The 21,421-nt window shown below is 38.9% G+C and overlaps 1 protein-coding gene and 1 pseudogene across 1 annotated transcript; both read right to left on the bottom strand.

The window, feature by feature from the left end:
* Nucleotides 1-4,725: 4,725 nt before the first annotated feature.
* Nucleotides 4,726-7,158, bottom strand: LOC142615440 (uncharacterized). Its single transcript, XM_075788182.1, has 4 exons — nucleotides 6,164-7,158; nucleotides 5,920-6,090; nucleotides 5,389-5,834; nucleotides 4,726-5,303 (listed from the first exon to the last, which is right to left on the bottom strand). Exons 1-4 carry the CDS (start codon nucleotides 6,972-6,974, stop codon nucleotides 4,803-4,805), a joined length of 1,929 nt encoding a protein of 642 aa, XP_075644297.1. The 5' UTR covers nucleotides 6,975-7,158; the 3' UTR covers nucleotides 4,726-4,802.
* Nucleotides 7,159-18,257: 11,099 nt separating this feature from the next.
* On the bottom strand, nucleotides 18,258-19,223 carry LOC142615964 (hypersensitive-induced response protein 1-like; annotated as a pseudogene).
* Nucleotides 19,224-21,421: the final 2,198 nt, after the last annotated feature.

Below are 21,421 nucleotides of genomic sequence, written 5' to 3'. Positions count from 1 at the left end.
CGATAGTCATCACCCTACTCATCTCTGACTACATGACCAGGAGGGTATTGATAGACAATGGCAGCTCTGCAGACATTCTCTACTACCCCGCGTTCCAACAAATGAAGCTAGGACGAGATCGGCTTCGACCAGTGAACTCGTCGTTGGTAGGATTCGGAGGAATGAAGGTGCAACCTGTGGGCACCATCATGTTGCCAGTAGTCGTCGGGACGTATCCGCAGCAGATAACCAAAGAGGTGAATTTCCTTGTTGTTGATTGTGCATCGTCATACAATGCAATAATTGGAAGGCCAACTTTGAACAGCTGGAAAGCGGTAACCTCTACCTACCACTTGTCCATTAAATTCCCGACCGAGCACGGAGTAGGCCAGGTACAAGGAGACCAGCTGGCCGCCAGAGAATGCTACCTAGCCATGCTGGCCATGGACGAGCATATGCAGACAATGAGCATAGACGGAAAAAGGGTTGTGGCTGAGCCCACTGAAGCATTAGAGGACGTCCCTTTGGACGATGACCAGCCCGAGAAGTCTACCAGAGTTGGGGCGAGCATGGAAGAGGGGGCGAAGCACGCTTTGGTCCGGTTTCTGAGGAAAAACCTCGATGTCTTCGCATGGAGTCATGAGGACATGCCTGGAATTGATCCAAACGTCATTACCCACAGCCTGAATGTGTGTCCCTATTCGAAACCAGTGCGTCAGAAGAGAAGAATTTTTGCTCCCGAGCGAGATAATGCCGTTAAGGAAGAGGTGCAGAAGTTGGTCGCCGCGAAGTTTATCCGAGAAGTTCACTACCCAGACTGGTTGGCGAACGTAGTCATGGTCAGAAAAGCCAATGGCAAGTGGCGGATGTGCGTCGACTTCACTGATCTCAACAAAGCTTGCCCCAAGGATAGCTACCCATTGCCACGCATTGACCAGTTAGTGGACTCGACGGCAGGTCACAAGATACTTAGCTTCATGGACGCTTTCTCAGGGTACAACCAGATTCAGATGAATGAAGCGGATCAGGAGAAGACCTCATTCGTCACAAGCCAAGGGTTGTATTGCTACAAGGTTATGCCCTTCGGTTTGAAGAACGCAGGGGCGACCTACCAAAGGCTGGTTAACCATATGTTCCGTCCTCAAATCGGGCGAAATGTGGAGGTTTATGTGGATGACATGCTGGTGAAGAGCCAGGACGAGGATAAACATCTTGAAGACCTTCAAGAGACTTTTGACACATTGCGACGGTACCACATGAAGTTAAATCCGAGCAAGTGTGCTTTCGGAGTTTCGTCGGGTAAGTTCTTGGGGTTTATGGTGTCGCACAGGGGAATTGAGGCGAATCCGGATAAAATCCAGGCGATACTGAACATGGAGCCACCGAGAAATATCAAGGAAGTCCAGTCTCTTGCGGACGAGTCGCCGCCCTCAACAGGTTTGTATCGAAAGCTACCGACAAATGTTTACCTTTCTTTAAGGTCCTCGGGAAGTCTTTTGAATGGACGGCCGAGTGTCAAAAGGCCTTCCAAGACCCGAAGGCGTATCTAATGACGGCCCCATTGTTGAGTCCGTCTATACAGGGGAAGAGTTGTACTTGTACTTGGCAGTGTCCCCACACGCAGTAAGCTCAGCGTTGATCAGAGAAGAGGGAAGAGTCCAGAGGCCGGTCTATTACACAAGCCACGCGACGAGAGGGGCAGAAGGACGATACCCGATGATGGAGAAACTAGCCTTCGCGTTAGTCACGGCTTCTAGGAAGCTGAGACATTATTTTCAGGCACACGTCATCAACGTCCTGACAGACCATCCCATAAAAAAGGCGATGAGCAGGTTGGAAGCTGCTGGACGGCTGGTACAGTGGGCCGTTGAGCTCAGCGAGTTCGATGTCAGGTACCTCCCGAGGAGTACAATAAAAGCGCAAGCGTTGGTAGATTTCATTGCAGAATTCACCCCCAGTCAGGACGACCTGAGCAAGGACGAAGGAAATGAGATGTGGGTAGTGAATGTAGACGGATCGTCCACATTGTATGCAGGTGGGGTTGGAATTGTACTGAAGTCCCCTGAGGGTGACAAGCTGGAGTATGCGGTCCGTCTGCAGTATCCAACTACCAACAATGAAGCTGAGTACGAGGCTCTACTCAAGGGGTTGGAATTGGCCAAGTCCTTAGGGGCGGAGTCGTTAACAATCAGAGGAGACTCTCAACTGGTCATTAACCAAGTAAATGGGATGTGTGATGTCAAAGAAGATCGAATGAAGAAGTATCTTAATAAAGTGAAACGCCTTGCCCGGAAATTTTCAACCATAAGTTTTATTCAACTTCCCAGGGAGGAGAACGCTGAAGCAGACGCCTTGGCAAAAGCCGCCTCGGCAGGAGTCATAGACGAGTTTGACGACGTTCAGTACATGCCGAGCATAGACATCCCTGACATACAGCAGATAGGAGGAGGAGAAAATTGGATGAGTCCAATAATAATCTATCTCAAAGAGGGGAGGCTTCCAGAAGACAAGGATGAAGCGAGAAAGTTAAGGGTCAGGTCGGCCAAGTATGTCATCATAAATGAGTTGTTGTACAAGCGAGGCTTTTCTCAGCCCTACTTAAGATGCCTGGCTCCTGACGAGTCAAACTATGTTCTAAGGGAGGTTCATGAAGGATCCTGTGGAAATCATTCAGGGGCAAGGTCTCTCGTCCATAAGATCGTCCGTGCAGGCTACTATTGGCCAACAATGCAGGCAGACGCTAAAGCCTATGTCAAGGTATGTGACCAATGCCAGCGTTATAGCAATGTACCTAGACAGCCGTCAGAGTATCAGACCCCAATGACAGCCCCATGGCCCTTCGCACAGTGGGGACTGGATATCCTGGGTCCTTTTCCAATAGGAGTCCGGCAAATGAAGTTTTTGGTGGTAGGGATAGATTACTTTACCAAATGGGTAGAAGCTGAGCCTCTTGCAGCAATCACTCAGCAGAACGTGAAGAATTTTGTATGGAAGAATATCCTATGCAGGTTCGGAGTACCCAGGGTATTAGTATCTGACAACGGACGTCAATTTGACAACGCACCCTTCAGGGATTTCTGCAATCATTTTGGAATCAAGAATCACTATTCTTCACCCTCCCATCCACAGGCAAATGGGCAAGCGGAAGTAGCAAACCGATCCCTGCTGAAAATCATCAAGACTCGGCTTGAGGGGGCAAAAGGGATATGGCCAGACGAGCTACCTGGTGTTCTGTGGGCCTATAGGACGACTGCACGAACTCCGACAGGAGAGACCCCTTTTAAGCTAGCCTATGGGAGTGAAGCTGTTATACCGGCAGAGGTCCATATGGCAAGCCATCGAGTGATGAAGTACCAGGAGAAAGACAACGGGGAACAACTTCGCCTTGACCTCGATCTTATTGATGAGGTAAGAATGGATGCGGAGCAAAGGACAGCAAGATACAAAAATCTCATGGCCAGACAGCATGACGCCATGGTAAGGCCCAGACGGTTCAGTGTCGGGGACCTTGTCCTCAAAAGGGTCTCCTTGGCGACCAGGAACCCAGCTCATGGAAAACTGGGACCCAATTGGGAAGGACCCTACAAAGTAATCAATTGCAAAAGGCAGGGGTCCTACTACCTGGAAGCCCTGGATGGACGGAAGTTAGAACATCCTTGGAACGTGGAACATCTGCGAAAGTACTATCAGTGATGAGCAGGGACGAAGGAAGTCAGTGGCAAAACTACAGTTGTCGTTTGCGTGTTTGCTTATATTTATTTGTGCTTTTACTATTATTATAGCGTGTTATGAATAAAAGTGCACTAGTTCTTAAACTCTTGCACTACTTGCAGACTAGTTTATGAAAGACGATGCTATGTACTTGATATCTTAATAAGGCACTAGCTTATAAGCGTGTGCCAAGTTCGTGAACAATGTTCATGTAATAATATGGTTTGGATTTCTTATGTACTTGAATTCCAGTTTCCCTGATAATATCCACGGACGAGGAAAAAGCCTTTGACAAATAAAAGCTCTGGACGAATACAAACCCGTCTAAGCTCTGAGGCATGCTCGTCCAAAAAAGAATGAGGATAAAGCAAAAATGCTAAGGCATGCTCGTCCAAGCTTTCCTTAAAAAAGAGCAAAAATGCTAAGGCATGCTCGTCCAAGCTTTCCTTAAAAAAGAGCAAAAATGCTAAGGCATGCTCGTCCAAAAAAGAATGAGGGTAAAGCAAAAATGCTAAGGCATGCTCGTCCAAGCTTTCCTTAAAAAAGAGCAAAAATGCTAAGGCATGCTCGTCCAAGCTTTCCTTAAAAAAGAACGAGGGTAAAGCAAAAATGCTAAGGCATATTCGTCCAAGCTTTCCTTAAAAGAATGAGGATAAAGCAACAAAGTTAAGACATGCTCGTCCAAGTTTTCCTTAGCCAGGGCATACTCGTCTAAGAAGGGAAGTAGGCCTTAACACCTGCGTTCTAACGGCGAGCATATGATCGTCCTAAATACAATCGTCCATAAGGGCATCATGTAAACAATCACCCAACACTGGGAAACATTGCTTAAAAGGCAATTGAATAAAAACACATACACTCGTCCATGGAACAACAATGATGATAACTGAAAGTAAGCATTCATTAAACAATAAAAGGGTGAACGACCACCGTCCAAAAACCCTTGAAAAGTAAGCCTTGAAAGGCATTGTTTATAAAGCCGTCAAAAGTGGTCAGGACGAAATAAATGTACTCTTATACATTTAAAAAAAAAAATAAAAAAAAAAAAAAAAAAAAAAAAGAGAGACAGGAAGAAAACACTTAAACAAATGATGAAAATTTTCAAACGGGCATCAGGCATTAGGGTCGTCTTCAGCAGGCTTGGTAGAGGCATCGTCTTCAACATTGACATCTTCAGAGCTAGTCTGAAGAAAAGAACTAGCAGCACCTCCAAGTTGAAGGACGATAGGACTGAAGTCAACTTCTGGAAACTTTTCTTTCGCCTCCATGCGAAAGTCTTCAAATCCAGCCGCATAGTTGGCGTCCAGAAGGTCCGTAAACTGCTTCGAAGCCCTGAACTCCTCCACAGCCTCGTCCTTAGCCCTCACAAGGGAATTGCTAAGCTCGTCGGTCTTTTTCTGAAAGTGGTCAAGACGAGAGTCCTTTTCCACTACATCAGCCTTTAACTCCTCGACGAGGTTTAGCAAATCCTTGGCTGCGTCCTTAGCCTCAGCAGCCGTCTCAGCCCAGCTTTTGCACTCATCCTTAACCTCCTTGATCCTCCTCTCCAACAGCAGCCTCGTCCTGTCCAACTCAGTAGCCTGCCTAGACGCAGCTATAAACTTGGACATGGCCTGCACAAACAAATAAGAATTTTTGTATCAAGCAAAGTAAACAAGCATGAAAAGCTAACGACGAGAACAAATTTGTATCCATTACCTTGAAAAGATCGTGGACACCCGAGTGTTCAAAATCCGTCAAGGACATGTTGTAGCATGCAGCCACGTCCTCGTCAGACACTGCCTGTTGGAACCTCTCCCAAGCCAAGCCCTCACTCTCGAGCAGGTTGGGCACAACATCAACGGGAGGTTGGGACGAGGCAGGAACGCTGGTCTTGGACGGTGGAGTGGGAGCAGGCTCAGACGACTCCACGTCGAAGATTGGGACGGACGGTGGTGGAGGAGGAACAGGGACAGCGGGAGAGACGACCCCAGCCTTGGACGACTTTCTGTGCTTGGCTCTCCTGCTGGGGAGGTTTTCAAGGTTGATGGCCTTTGACAGGCTCCTCTTATCGCCAACAGAAGGACGAGCCCTAGTTTCAGTGTCTTGCTTGCCACGCTCGTCCACGACCCCTTTGCCTTTGTTTTCCTTCATGGTAGCCATCCCTAAAATAAATAATAATAATTATAAGTAAAAAAAAAAAAAAAAAAAAAAAAAAAAAAGGAGAGGAAAGGCAAGACGAGAACTCACGTCGGCGGACTGTAATCTCGTGGGCTAAGGCTTCAGGAGAGGGCTCGGGGCCAAGTCCCCAAGTTGCAAGACGCTGCAAGGTAACCAAAGAGTGGAAGTCCCTCTCTGGGTGAAGACGAGCTTTCTGGACGCGTCCTAGATGGAACTGGCTCAACGACGGCCTCCTAACACCTGCAACAAGGACGAAGAAATTAGCCCAGAAAGATATGTAATGAAGGCGATGCTACAGTAGTGGTGAGCATACCTTCAGGACGAAGGTTCCCTAAATCTCCTGTATATGGGGGAAATGAATCCCTGCCCACATCAGCAGGGCGTCCTGCCCAAAAACCTGAGACGAAGAAGAACTCCGTCTTCCAACTCCTATCTGAGGTGACCAAAGATTTAATTATCCTACAGTCTTTTCTCCTGGCTGTGAATTGATAAAAGCCACGAGATTGACTAATTTCAGAGGGTTTATAGCAAAAAAGGAACTCGTCCACGGTAAGAGGACAGTCCCCTTCGAAAACCTCTCTCCACAAAATTTGCATAGAAACAACTAGTCTCCATGCATTAGGATTTAATTGACATAAACCTATACCTAACCTAGTAAGCAACTCCCTGGCAAAAGCATTGAGAGGCAGCCTAAGACCCCCTAGAAGATAGGCTTCATAAACCCCAATGCCAAAATGAGGTTGGCAACACCACTCATCACGGACGGCCAATCTAGGATTTAGCTCGTCCGGGATTTGGTACCAACTCCTAAGGGACGTTAGTTTTCTCTCGTCTGTCTTGGCTGGAACCCCAACAGCGCAGCTGTATACAGTCTCAACCTCGTCCCTTCTAGTGGACGAGGGCGCGCTAGAAGGACCAGCCCTAGACCCAGATGCTACCCTCGTCCTAAATTCTTCCTGGAAAACTTCTAAGGGAACCCCAGGAACCCCAGAAACATACTCGTCTGAGGTGTTACCACTACTCCTACTGCTGTCACTACTAGAGCCACTATAGCTAGTTGTGTTACGATATTCATCGATCTCCCTATCAACGCTATTGCTAGACGAAGAAAAACTTTCGGACATTTTGGAAATGTAAGGGAAGCCTAAAACGAGCGTAGAGAAAATACCTGGCTCTAGACGAAGAAAACTAAAGGACGCTGGAATACTCCTAGACGAGGCGATGGACGAGAGATGTCAAACGAGAGAATTTTAAGAATGAGGAGGGTAGGGGAGGAAATCCACTATTTATAGGCGTTGAAAAGTAAAACCCAGAACGCAATGACCAATCAGGAAGAACCCGAGTAAGTAATGACACGTGACATAATATGAAGCCTTGGCAACCTCGTCCCTTACTTTGAGACACGTGAAATAATGTGTTGAAACGAGTCGAAGAAACAAAAGAACTTTGGACGACCTTAGAACGGGGGGCAACTGATAGGGGAATAATATAGCCTATCTCCAAGTCGTCCATAAAGGTCGTCCATAGCCCACCTACTACCATAAACACCCTCAGAAACTTACCTACAAGTGCCTCGTCCAGGGAAGAAGAGCTCAAGACGAGGTACGCACCATCAGAGTGATGCACTCGTCCAGAGTGTCGACATCCTCGTCTTGAGCAAATTCACCCGTTAGACGAGGCAGCCCCCGCGTGCGAAACAAAGCACGCCCAACTGAGGAACTCAAGGACGAGGTTGTCACACTTAGGAAAATCTCCAAATGAGATATGATAATCCCTTATCCCACGCGTAACCGCCAGGTATCCGTTGTGAAACAAGAGCATAACTTCCAGACGGTTATGCAAGTTACGTTTGATTTCTATCTCTCCTTGAAGCCAGGAGAAGTTCCAATTTTGGTAACCGCCTATGATAACACTATATAAAGGCTGTTTCAGACAAACCCAAGGTATGTTCAGTTTTGACTCCAAAAAAGTTGGAACTCAAATAACTTAGAGGAAAAAACTAACTTTGCCATCGGAGGACTTTTGGCCGGCAGCCCCGGTCGCCTTTGATACGCTTTTCTTTCTTTTTCAGGCCGTAGAAAGATCCAGTAGTCCTTTCTAGTCCGAAGCATCCAGCCTACTGATTTTCTTGGCATCATCAATAATCATCTTCACACTTTTTTATTTATACATAAATTTTAATGAAAGAGAATAAATTGTTACAAAAATTGAGATTCTATTATCAAATTTTCTTAACATCTTTTATGGGTAACACTAATTATTTTTCTTCTTCAATCAAAATTCATGATTCAAAAATATTTCACAAAAGAAACACACAAAAAAGTAAAATTACTAATAAAGACAAATACTATGTCCACAACTGATTTCAACCCATTACATATTTAACAAATTCTTTATCTTAACTTCGACCTTTTTACATTTAAGTTGGAACAAAGTTTAGATACAAAATTGGTTATATCCTTAGCCTACAATCTTACTCAATATCTTTTTATTAGATGTGAATTTTGACAAATCAACCACTGAATTACATCTTCTTCTTATATCCTCCGTCCTTTAAAAATTATAGAAAATTAAAGATCAATAGCTATGTCACTAATAAATTGTTTAAATTACAAATTTTTGTAATTTAAAATTATGCATAAAGTATAAGCTAATAAATTAGTAAATAATATCATATTGGCACAAAATTTGATGTGTATTAAGAGTGTAAAAAAAAATGCAATTCAACTATTAGATTTTCAAAATATGTAGTAATATTTATTTTATTGAGTAAGGGTGCAGATTTAATCTACATTTAAATTTGTAACTAAAATTTATTTTTAAATTACCAAATAATTTACTTTAATTATTTAGGGTAAATTCCACGAACCTACCCTGAGGTTTGTGATAATACCAATTAAGTCCAAAATATTCTAAAACCTACCAATTTAGACCTCAAAAGACAATTTTATCCCTAACTTTCTTTCTCTTTCTCTAATCTGTCTCCGTTCATTTCCCTTTCTCTCTCTCTCTCTCTTAGATCTCTCTCTCAAAACCCACCACCTAACAAACCCATATCACCCACAGCCACTCGAAAATCCACTGACCACCACACTCATATCATCTTCTTTGGCAATAATTCCGGCATTGTTGACCGGGAACGAAAGGCTACTCCGGTGGATCAAGCCGTGCAGTCTCTCAGTGTCAAGAGGAACAGTGTTCCGAATCAAAACATGCTGAAACTCAACCTCAAGTTGAGACATCGCGTGCTAAATTTCCTAATAAACCCGATCCACAATCTTCGAATCAGACCTCACCGAATAGAAAGAGAAGTCTTTTGTTTTGTATGAGCTAACATAAATAAATCTTATAATTTTATGGATGATTGTTCAGTAATTTAGTAAAGTTGTGATTTACAATTATTTTGTGTTGGGTTTAATTCCGTGTTAAGTTTTATTGTAATTTCGTTCCATCTTTTGTACCTTGTACTTTATGTGGGATTTTTTTGTAAGGGTTGTGTGTGTGAGAGAAAGTGTGAAGACTCAAGGCAAATTAAAGACCAAAGAAGTTTTCGAGGGTAGCTCGCGAGTAGCCTTCCCGCGAAATGAAGCATGTGCTTAACACATGACTGGAATGCGAAGAGTCATGACAGATGGTGACAACTAGTTTTTACAAGTGTCTTGCGGGTAAGGCCTTCCCACGAGATACAAGAGAAACATTCTGTTTTGTTATTTTGTCATATCTGATGCACCTTATCTCTATCCACAATATATATATATATATATACCCACATATTGAAAGGAGGCCATTCAGAGAGAAAAAACCCTAGATAGGTTTTCTACAAGACACACACACCCATCTTTTAGAGAGAGAGAGCTACTCATCTTTAGTGAGAAATTATTCTAGCCTATTTTCCTTCCCTCTTCCATTGTCATACCTTGAGAGGAGATTTGTACCCAAACACAACCCACACCTTTTCAGAGTGTAGAGAGTGTTTTAGAGCTTGGGAAGCTTTGGAGATTTGCCAAAAGAAGCTGATAAGGCTTGGTGGATGTAATCGAGCGTATTTAGGGAACTAGAAAGTTAGAGAAGACAAGGTTTGGCTAAGTCAGTTGGTAGTAGGAGCTTGGAGGGCTCAAGTACATTGGGTAGACTAGGCTTGGAGGGTCTTTTGTTATTCATGTACTCCAACTTTATTCTCTAGTAGATCGATTTACCGCTTGGAGGGCGGTGGAGAGGTTTTTCGCTGAGTTCTTCGGTTTCCTCTTCGATAACATGTCTTGGTGTTATCTTGTGGTTGCATCTCTCTTCCCTTACTCTTGTGCTTTACTTTTATTATTTGATGTTCGTGTTTATACACTAGAGTAGTTATCAGTTATTGCGCTTCATTTACTTTTATTCAGCATTTAAATAAGTTAGAGTAAAAGCAATCTAGCCGTAATTTTTAATTGGGGATCTAAATAGCTCTTGTGTTTTCACACAGATTCGAGCTTTCAAATTTTATCATGTGTATATGTATTGGTTTCTTGAAAAGTTAGTGGATGTTTCTGTGTTTGATTTAAAAATAGGTTCTTCATGGTGAACGTTTTGTTTAAATGTGTTGAATTCTGCTGGTTTGTAAAGTAGGTTTCTAGGTTTGATTAAAAATGAGTTTTTGGTGGTGAATGGTTTGTGTAAATGTGTTGAATTTTGTTGGTTTTATAGGGTATGTTTCCGGGTTTGATTAGAGATGGGGTTTTGGTGTTGAATAATTTTGTATTGGTTTTAACAGAGTAAAAGAAGAACTTTTAAGAAAAGAAAGGAATGGCGGAACAGGGATTGGAAGGGAGCCAACCGGTTGATCTCAAGAAGCACCCTTCTGGGATTGTCCCTACCCTTCAGTGAGTTTTAAGGGAGAGATCTGAAGCAAGAGAAAGAGAAGAGAGAAGGTGAGAGGAACAAAAACAGATTAGAGAAAAAGAAAGAAAGTTAGGGACAAAATTATCCTTTGAGGACTAAATTGATAGGTTTTAGAATGTTTTGGACCTAATTAGTATTATGACAAACTTCAAAGTAGGTTTGTGAAATTTACCCAATTATTTAATATAGGGTCTGTTTGGATAGAACTTATTGCTGAAAACTGAAAATATTGTAGCAATATAATTTTTAAATGTGTGAATAGTGCTGGGTGACTCATTTTTAATGAAAAAGTTGTTGAAAAGTGAAGTTTGTGGGACCCGTAAATAGTACACGGGTACACTATTCACAGGAAAATAGTCAAAAGTTGCGGCTTGAAAAAAAAGAAAAAAAGAGAGAGGAGAAAACGCTCAAAAGAAAAACGCAGAAGTGTATGCAAACGGATACATAATGCTACAACATGCATAAATGCTTAGGCCAGAGCCAGGAGACGTCTGGACTCTAGAAGCATTATTTTAATGTTGAATTATTTGCAATAAAATACTCCAATTTTGGGATTAGTAATAGAAGCCAACATTTGTACTTTTATATCGAGACAAAAATAAATGACTCTAAGCTATTGTACATTCAATTTTTAAATTCTGCTTCAACACATTTTGTTTTGTTATGTTTAGTTGTTTTCCCATCTGTCAAACCATGAGCTACATCATTCCACCTCAAAACCAATTAATGATGAGGAAGACACTCAAATCTTTTATGGCCTTCGACATCACACCACGCGGACCTGTTTTTAGAGTGGTTGTAGGGAGTCAAATTGTGGTCCTCCCAACAATCCCTCTCTCACAATGATATTCCCATGACTCAAACCCATGACCATGACTTTGATACCATTTGTCAGACTGTGAACTGTGTTATTCCACCCCAAAACCAATTAGTGATGAGGAAGACACTCAAATTTTTTATGGCCTTCAACATCACACCACGCTAGCTTATTTTTAGAGTGGTTGTAGGGAGTCAAATTGTGATCATCAACACCAACTTATTCGGTGTTATCATAAGTACATGAAATGATTGGCGTCCTGACAGACTAATCACAGGTATATTTTGAGCATATTCTTCTACTGCATCTGAACAAACCCGCTAGAATTGCAAAAGCATAAAGACCATAAATGAGACAAACACAGACAAAGACTGACCCACATCCCCAACGCCCAAACCCCATTCGTTTTCGATGTTTATATTCTTTTAATAATAAATATTTAATAATTTGTTGTCATATGCCGCCCTTTCCCCCTTCTCGATATCAAATTCAAATGGGTCATTCTACCACACCCCCCCTCTTTTTTAAGAGGTATGGTACCCACCTAAATCTAAACCATTAAATAAATAAAAATTTGATCCAGACCATTCATTTAATTTAGAGTAATTTAAAGTAAACACTGGCTACCGGTCAAACAAGTTATATATATAAGTAAAAAAAACAAAAAGAACCCAGTCTTCACTGTGTGCTTCTCTTTCTCAAAAACAAAATTCTCTCTATCACACTTCTTTCTCTTTATCACGCTTCAGACTCTATATCACGCTTCCGATTCAGTTTATCTAAAGGACCCAGAATTCGGCTTCTTCTCTAATCAACCACAAGAACCTAGGACAGCTAAACAAAACCCAAAGAAGAAGAAACAGTATTGGCCGTTCTTTGCCCGGCGACAATATTTGAAATAGGTTTGTCTTTCTCTTTCTCTTTCTCTCAGATGAAGTTGATTTTACTACTAATATACAGATTATTAAAGTTTCTTTGACTATCAACGCATGATTTGTCTTTACTTTTATTCATTGTTAGTAATCCCTAATGCTATTAACTGATTTGGGTTTTTATTTTTTATTATTTTGATAGGAGATTTGGGTGTTGTTTGTTAACTTATTTTGGTTGAGAGATTTGTTGCTTCTGCTATTTTTTGTTTCTTCATGGGTTGTGGATTTATTTGGGTTTTTGGCTGCTTTTGAGACCTGCCCATTTTTGTTTTTGATTATAATTATTTTTTTATATTTGTAGACACATAAATATCATTAGAATCAGACCCCTGTGGTTTTTTTTTTGGTGGGTTGGGAATAAATGGATAAAGGAGTTTTCTCTATTATGTTTCTCATTCAAGAATCATGATTGTGTTTATGGGCTTTTGATAAAAATTCAATTTTTAACATTCTATAGTGATAAAAAAAACTTAATGGGTATTGTAAAGGCACTTCCAGTATAGTGTTTATGTATCCTCTCTATGCGAGGTGGCCCTCTGAGTTTGGCAGATTTTGGAATCTATTTATTTGTGCTGTTGGGGAATTGAGGGTTAGATATGTCTATCTCTATGTGCTTGTAGTGGGCATAGTTCTGATAGCAAAGGGGAAAAAAGCAAAAATTACAAATTTGTCTGTTTAAAAGTAAAAATTTGTACATAGGTTTTAAAAGTACTACAACTCAAAAAGAATTATAGTATTTGGTACTGAGTTTCAAATTAGTAGGACTAGGAACCAAAGTTAATTCTTCAGGTGTCCAAGTGGTTCATAAGCTTCTAATACATTTTTTTTTTTGAAATGATTGAATGATGATGATTTGGATGTGATCTGATTGCTATTGAACTGTGATCTCATTAATCTAGAGATATATTGCTGTTGTGGGGTTGGATTGCTCATAGGCAAGCTACACTTCCACATTGTAGTCAATCCTGTGTTTCATGAGAGGACGAAACACAGAGAAATTGACTGACATGTTGTGCGAGATAAAGTCACTACAAAAGTAATTAGATTGCTGCACATCAAGACCAAGTCACAGATAGGAGATATGTTAACCAAGATAAGCCTAGTTAACATTCATTCCCCTGCTAATCTTGAGGGGGAGTATCAGAGAATAGAAGACAATAAGTTTAAAAGAAAGCTTAGTTAATCCTGGTCTAGAAGAGAGAAAAGAAGAAGAAAGAAAGCAATCCAAGCTAGTTTGAATTTCTTGTAAAATAACAGTACTTTGCTTGTATAAATCAAAGCTAAAGGCCGTTTAGTATTAGAGAGTTAGTTGAATTATATATACTTGTCATGTACACATTGTTCAATATAGCAATATATATATACAGTTTTCATACCCTTAGGAGTATAATAGTTGCTGGGCCTCTGACCAGTTGAGATGTTGTCCAGGACTAGGATGTGCAGTGGAATCCTAGTTGCTGCCCTTTTTGATTTTTCCTTGGAATTAATTTTCAAAGATGAAGGCAATCCCAATTCCCCTCTCTACCACCTTTGGTGATACACTGCGTTATGCTGAGCATTATCCTCATATTTGAGCGTGTAAATTCAGATATGCGAAGAGAGTTTGGGTAGGAGGTGTTTATAATGAGGTGTGTTTCACTATGTTATTTGCCAAAATTTTGACCTGGGATATATGTTCTTCATATCTTGTTTGCTGAGGTTGTGTAACTAGGCTTAACATAATTGTTTGCGGGCATTAAAGTTGTTTATGAAGACTTAATTCTGTGGAAAAACATGCAGCACAATAAAGGAAACATAGCAGTGATTGGCAGTGCACTAAATTTTTGTTTTCATTATATTTTGTCACTCTTGATCAACGTCAAAATTCAAAAATTAAAAACACAAATCATATATTTTAACCATGGTATTGAATAGTCTAGTTGAGAGGTGGGTGGGTTTTGAGCTCAACTACAGTGCTCATTCTTATTTTGCACATGTACTTTTACGAATATTGGGTTAGCTTCATTTTCTGGGAAAACTATAGGAAATTCTGTGATGTTTTAATAGCAGAAGCAATGGCTTTGATTGCTACTAGCACGGTCCATCGAGTTTGTATAACACATGTTTCTTGTTCTCAGTTGGATTGGTATATGAGCTCAACAAGGTTTCTGGGATGATACTATTGAAAAGTGATTCTAAAATGAAAAGGCTCTGAGTGGGGAAATAAACTTATTATGGGCTGCCATTTGAGCATTGTTAGTCTTCGTTTTTAAGTATCATATAAACATTGCCCAAAAGGACAAATGAGTATTATTTAGAGTATGGCGTTGCTTACTAAATGTTTTTTTGATTAATGAGTTCTTAGACTTTATTTTTGGGCTATGATGATAGAGTTGGGGGTGGTGAATGTCATTGCAGTTCTGGCAGCATGGTGTGAAAGAGATTTAGGGTGGTATATCATAATAGTTTGCTGCATCTTCATCATAATCACAAGGTGAACATGTGTTTACCCAAATTAATAGCTAATGTGTTTTTGTCATTATCACAAGATGAAGATAGAGTTAGTGTGGTATATTTATCTTAGTTTTAAAATTGATTCTATTATCCATTATAACATTTGTATATGCCTTTTAATTTTTTATGATATAAGTTTTATGTTAAGTTGTGTGGTAGTCACTCCACAAGTATAAGTGTTTGTGGGGTGTGGGGGATAAGGGATAGGGTTCAAGTTTTTAAGAGGGAGCTTCACACACATATGCACTTAGATTAGGCCAAAATAGAATTTCTATCTTGTATAAAAAATAAAATAAAATAAATAAAAACGTTGATCATCTATGTTGTCCAGGACAAAGTTTGCAAGGAAAAAGTTTGCAATTCCCACGGTTTTCAATTGTGATTTTTTTTTTTCAAATGTATGTTATTGCTTACCTTTTTTTATTTCATGTTATATTGAAAAAGGAGTATGGGGAGAGTGGAAAATATTGAAGAGCTGGAACTATCCATGTTCCCCCCCCCCCCTCCAGCCAAAAAGACCAGTTGGACCATTTTTAATTTATTAGTAAGATTCATTTTCATTATATATCCATTTATAATATATTTCCTATTGTTATATTTAATATAATCTATTTTATTGAATTTGGATTTTCAGTAAAAAGCAAATAGAATTGATGAAAGCTAAGGGCATTGTCGATAAGATAAGCACAACTGTAAATGAATAATACTTATAGTTTTTAGATTATTGTTATTTTTTAGTTGACATGACATATTCATGGGGACACCCCTTATTGGTTGAATGCATGTTGGACTACTTTAGAGACACGTATATCATTCACAGTATTCCTGAAATCCCTCTCAATGTCCAGGACTTGTTTCCCAAGCAGCGGCAAAGTCACCTCCCCACAGGTCTCAGTGCCACGTTGGTGCAATCTCTATCCTCTAGTCAGCTTTCCATATCACAACTATGAAAATGTCTTATTTTGGGAAATGATAACTTGACACCTGTCTTTGTATTTAGCCATATTCCCCAAATTATAAGAGGAACATTCAGCTATATTTTAGGGTAAGAACCCAAGTAAATATTTGAAGAAGAGAGTAGAAAGTTGATAAGATAGGAAGGTAGAAAACAAGGTCTCTCTTTAAGGAAGAACACCCTTATTGTACAAGAGTGACCTCTTTTCCCCACATAATACAAATTTGAACAGAGCAAGAACATTCAATTCTTGCTCAAACCATGGTTTTTCATCCCTCTTCCTAGGGTTTTCCACATACATCTTGTGCCCTTTTTACGTTCTTGCTATCACTTTCATCTTCTCTAACATGTGTCATGTCAAAGTTAGCATTTTTGTTACTTAGAAGCTTTTTCATGTAAATGTACTGTTAGATAACTTATTTTATTCCTTTATATAAGCTCAAATCTAACTTGCACGTACAAAACCCAAACCCTAAGTTTTTCTTATATAGTTTGTGTTTGTTTGTGTTATGCTCAAGATTATTTAGTTATAAATTTGCTTTTTATGGTAGTGGTATTGTTCTAATACTCAATTTAATAATAATGAAAAGTGCCTTTGTCCAACCCATGGGTCTAACTGACCCAACTCGATCCACGTGGGTTGGGTTGGATTGAGTTGAACCCTTATGATGGGTTGGGGTGGATTTTTTTTTAAACCCACCATGGTGGGTTGGGTTGAAAAAACTTCTTAACTTGACCCATGCACAACCCTAACTAAGGCTATCTCGGTCTTTGTTAAGTTTCTAAGGGTATTTTTATATATTCTCTATGTATAGGGACCATTATGGTTATTTTCTTTTGTAAGGATATTATGGTCATTTTCTTTTCTAAGGCTAGTTTGGTCATATTTTAGTTTCGTTGTTATTTTAGTAATTTGTTTTTAGATTTTATGGTAATTTTGGTAATTTTTTATGTTTCAAGGTTATTTGGTCAATTTTGTTTGTTTTAAGGGTATTTTGGTCATTTCTTAGTTTTCGTGGTTATTTTAGTCATATTTTGGGTTTTTTTTTGGTAAGTAGTTTTTATTTTTTATTTTTTTGAGTTTTAGGGTTATTTTGTCATTTTTTAATTTCTAAGGGTATTTTGGTCATTTTTAGGTATTATCGATATTATGGTAATTGGTGAGAAAAAAAAGGGAACCATCGAATGTGACAAAAGTACCACCGAATGTGAGAAAAGTACAGTCAAATGATGTTGGTATTGCCTAATGTGACAATAGAACCATCATTTGTGAGAAAAGAAAAATTGAATCACCAAACGTGACAAAATTATAGTCACTGTGATTTTTGGTACTGCACAATTTAAAGATGGTGCCATTAAATGTAAGAAAAAATATGAGTACAACCGAATGTGGCAAAAGCACCGTTCTGTCTATTTTGGCACACTTAATAAAAATGAGAAAAGACAGGTTTGGTTGAGGGTACCTATTCCAAATCATAATTTAAATTTATATAGATGACAAAAAGTAATATTATATTTTCATTGTTTAATTTAATGATTTGTGATATCTACCAAAAAGGCCTTGTAACTGAATTGACATTTTTTCATGCACAAAATGTTTGGGAGTTTAGGGGGCAAAAGGGTTCAAATTGTGGGTTAACAACATGTAATTATCTCTATAAAAAAATAAAAATAAAAAGATTTGTGGTATATTTTTTTATGTTCTTTTTTCCCTTCTTACTTGATATTAATATTTTAGTTTTTGAGTGAATTACACAATTTCAGTGTTTTGATATGTTATAATTTGAAGTTGAAGACAAATTTCTAAGTCATACAGAAATTAGGAGATTACTATAACTATGATTGTCTTAAGATTTTAAATGATTCACTTGGGCGCGTGAAAGCTTTTTTCTACTAACATCTGAAGCTCATCTTGCAGTATATGTGTGTGTGTGTGTGTGTGTGTGTGTGTGTGTGTGTGTGTGTGTTATTCAACATATCATAGCAAAAATTCCTTCAGAAGTATATTATTGATCCTCTGAAAGGATTTATAACACATAACAGTTACAAAATAACATATAACACTAGAGGGTTCCACAAATTTACCCAAATCTGTACCATTTCATCCTATAAAAAGAATATTGCCAATACTATGGCTTCAACACCATGTATACACGCCACACCACTTAGTTACAACTTGCAAGACAATCCCTAGCTCTTATCTTCACTCAAGTAAATTTTTTTGAAAGTATAAAAGAAGAATAAAAGACACAACTCTTAGTTACTAGCACCAATCATTTCATACACCATTAGAAAAGCCACTCGTGCAACATTATATGTTGGGACAAAGTCACTAATTATAGGTGGTATTTTCTAGAAGGAGGCCATCTCTAATTTGTGAAGCAATGTCGTTCACAACACTTGGTCCGTGTGTGATGACAATGCGCCAATTTCTTTCATTGTGTCTAAATATTGAGTCACAAGAACCATGTCTAGGACATCCTTTGCCGTAGTCCCAGGTACATTCATAGAGAAAGCAAGCACACTGTCCCTTAGCCCAACTTCAATGGTCTGATGTTGGCATGCTTACCGTGCTCAGTCTCCCTTGGCATCTTTTATTTGTAGGATTTTTTCTGCTTTAGCCTTCTCGTTAACCACCACCTTCATTCTTGCAACTGTTCATCGCACGTAAAAGGTCAATGATAGGTTAATTCGTATTCAAGAAAAAAGAAGTTAAACTTACTCAGAGAGAGAGAGGATTGTTCAAATGTTCAATTCAAAATGAACACTGACCGGCATTTATCTCACTCATAGTCCTCTTCACATGTTCATCAGGTTCAGTGTCCACAATAACCATTTGAACAATCTCAAATCCATAAGCTGACTTGGCCTATGCATGTAAAATTTAAAGATATTAAAAAGAAACAAATTTACCTTGTAACTTGACTAATACTAAACTAGAGTAGCAAACAGAGAAATTCCTTTTCGAGTTCCTCTTCCACAGCTTTCGCAATCTAATTCTTTTATTAAAAAACAGAATCCAGCACCAACTTAGAAACACTTGCTCAAATAACTAGAAGAATAGGGATATAAGCCTGTTACTCTCTCCAAACGATAAACAAATAGGTAAAATTGTCTCCAATGGAACTATGACATAACAAGTATATGCATTGACAGTGACTAAAAACTTTCCCCAACCTCAAAGACATTATTCTACACAGCAAATTTCATAACTACTAGAAAAAAAATTTCCCCCTCTTTTTCCGTCACTATCCACCATTTGTCCTCTTAATATTCACATCAGATACATTACCTCCATGGTCCTCTCCACATGAACGTTATTGTTAATATAATCACTTTTCCAAGTCCAAGAAAGCATAACATATACATAGTTAATCACGATGCTTTAAGCAAATCATAAAGAACATTAAAACATTAAACGATTATCCTATATAGTTGTTTCACTAATGTGAGAAATTTCAATTGTTTTGGCATAAACTTCAAAATCAACATCAAGTTAGAAAAGAAGTCCATACTTCTTAGCATAAACTTGAAAAGTCAATATCAAGTTCTTGAAACAACTAGTAAAGTTTTATGTAATAATAATTTGTGGAAACAAAAATAGCAAAAATCACTAGGAACATGTTTTCAATTCATTAAGTTTCTAAGCTTTCCCCACAATCAATATGTACTTTACAAACTTATTGATAGAGTCCTCAACATATAAAAATGTAATGAAAATGTCAACTCTTTTAAAATCTATTTCTTACATTTTCCCCAAGTTTCATTTAAAAATATCATTATCCACAATCAATCATTAAATCCTAAACCTTAAGTTGTTGCTAAAACCGTTAGCTGAAAGAACCCTTAATATTAACAAAAAATTATCTTAAAGAGATAGAGAACATATGAAAATTAAGGATAGAGAACAGACCAACATAATCCCATCTCTGGTGGCAATAGAAACAATATCAGCATATGAAGTACCACTTGGCCAAGCCTTTTCAAGCTCCTCCTACATGAAATCAACATTATCAACACCTTTCAAGGTATGATTGGGTATGGAATGATTTTTATAACCTTTGTTGTCATCCAAAGGGACCAAAGAATCACAGCCCTGATCAAGAAAATTTCACAGAACATTAAGGCCAACTAATTAAATCCAGCAAATAAATAGCAAGAAATCACAACACCAAGATTAATAACAAATCGATACTCCCAAAAATCAGAATATTAAAATTTTTTGTCTTGTTTAATATTTTAATAAAAAAATTTCATACACATACTAAGAATCACACTACACACAAGAATAGCAATTTTGGTGAAAAAATGAAGCACAAATCAAACAAATTTGGGGAAATTTCAAACCAACTCTACAGTACTTGAAATGGGTTTCGATCGTCACTGTGTAAAACCCCTTTCCCTACACCGGCGAGGTCAATTAATGGTGAGGTCCTTTCTGAAAATGGAGTGAAGTTGAAGAGAGAGGGAACACAGGACAACAAATAAACAATGGCTTTCTTTTGTTTGGTGAGAACAATTCCCTCGCTAGAGCTAGCGAGGAACAGTTCATGGCTTAGGGATTTGTTTCTTCTTTTGTGGGTTTTGCTTAGGGTTTTGTTTAGTAATTGTCGCTCTAGATAGGTTTTTGTGGACGGTTTGGTCGAGAAGAATCTAAGAGACGAAATTGGAGAGGCGTAGACTAAAGAAAAACCGAGAGAGAGGAGAAGAAAGTCAGAGATTTAGAAGCTGAGAGCAAAGACTGAAAAATTTTTATTATAGGAAAGTGCAAAACGGTGGTACTACTCAATGTAAGACCATCAGGGAATGCGATAAAAGTGCAGTGACATGTGATATTGGTGCTGCATAATGTGTGGATAGTACCATCAAATGTGAGAGAAAAATAAGGAAACTATCGAATGTGACAAAAGTATAGTCACATGTGATATTGGTACTGTGCAATGTAAGGCTGGTACCATAAAATGTGAGAAAAAAAATAAGGGAACTATCGAATGTGACAAAAATATAGTCATAGGTGATGTTGGTACTGCGCAATGTGAGGATGGTACCATAAAATGTGAGAAAATAATAAGGGAACCACCAAATGTGACAACAGTACAATCACATGTGATATTGGTATTACACAATGTGAGGCTGGTACTATAAAATGTGAGAAAAAATAAGGGAACCACCGAATGTGACAAAAGTACAGTCATATGTGATGTTGGTATCACACATTGTGAGAATGTACCATTAAATGTGAGAAAAAAATAAGGGAACCATCGAATGTGACAAAAGTACAGTCACATGTAATGTTGGTGCTACGCAATGTGAGGCTAGTACCATAAGATGTGAGAAAAAAAAAAGGAACTATCGAATGTGACAAAAATACAGTCACATATGATGTTGGTACTGCGCAATATGAGGATGGTGCCATAAAATGTGAGAAAAAAAATAAGAGAACCACCAAATGTGACAAAAGTACAGTCACATGTGATGTGGGTACCACGCAATGTG

This window comes from Castanea sativa, chromosome 11 (assembly GCF_040712315.1).
Source record: "Castanea sativa cultivar Marrone di Chiusa Pesio chromosome 11, ASM4071231v1".
Classification (NCBI taxonomy): Eukaryota; Viridiplantae; Streptophyta; class Magnoliopsida; order Fagales; family Fagaceae; genus Castanea; species Castanea sativa.
This window is presented reverse-complemented; position numbering and strand designations above follow the sequence as displayed.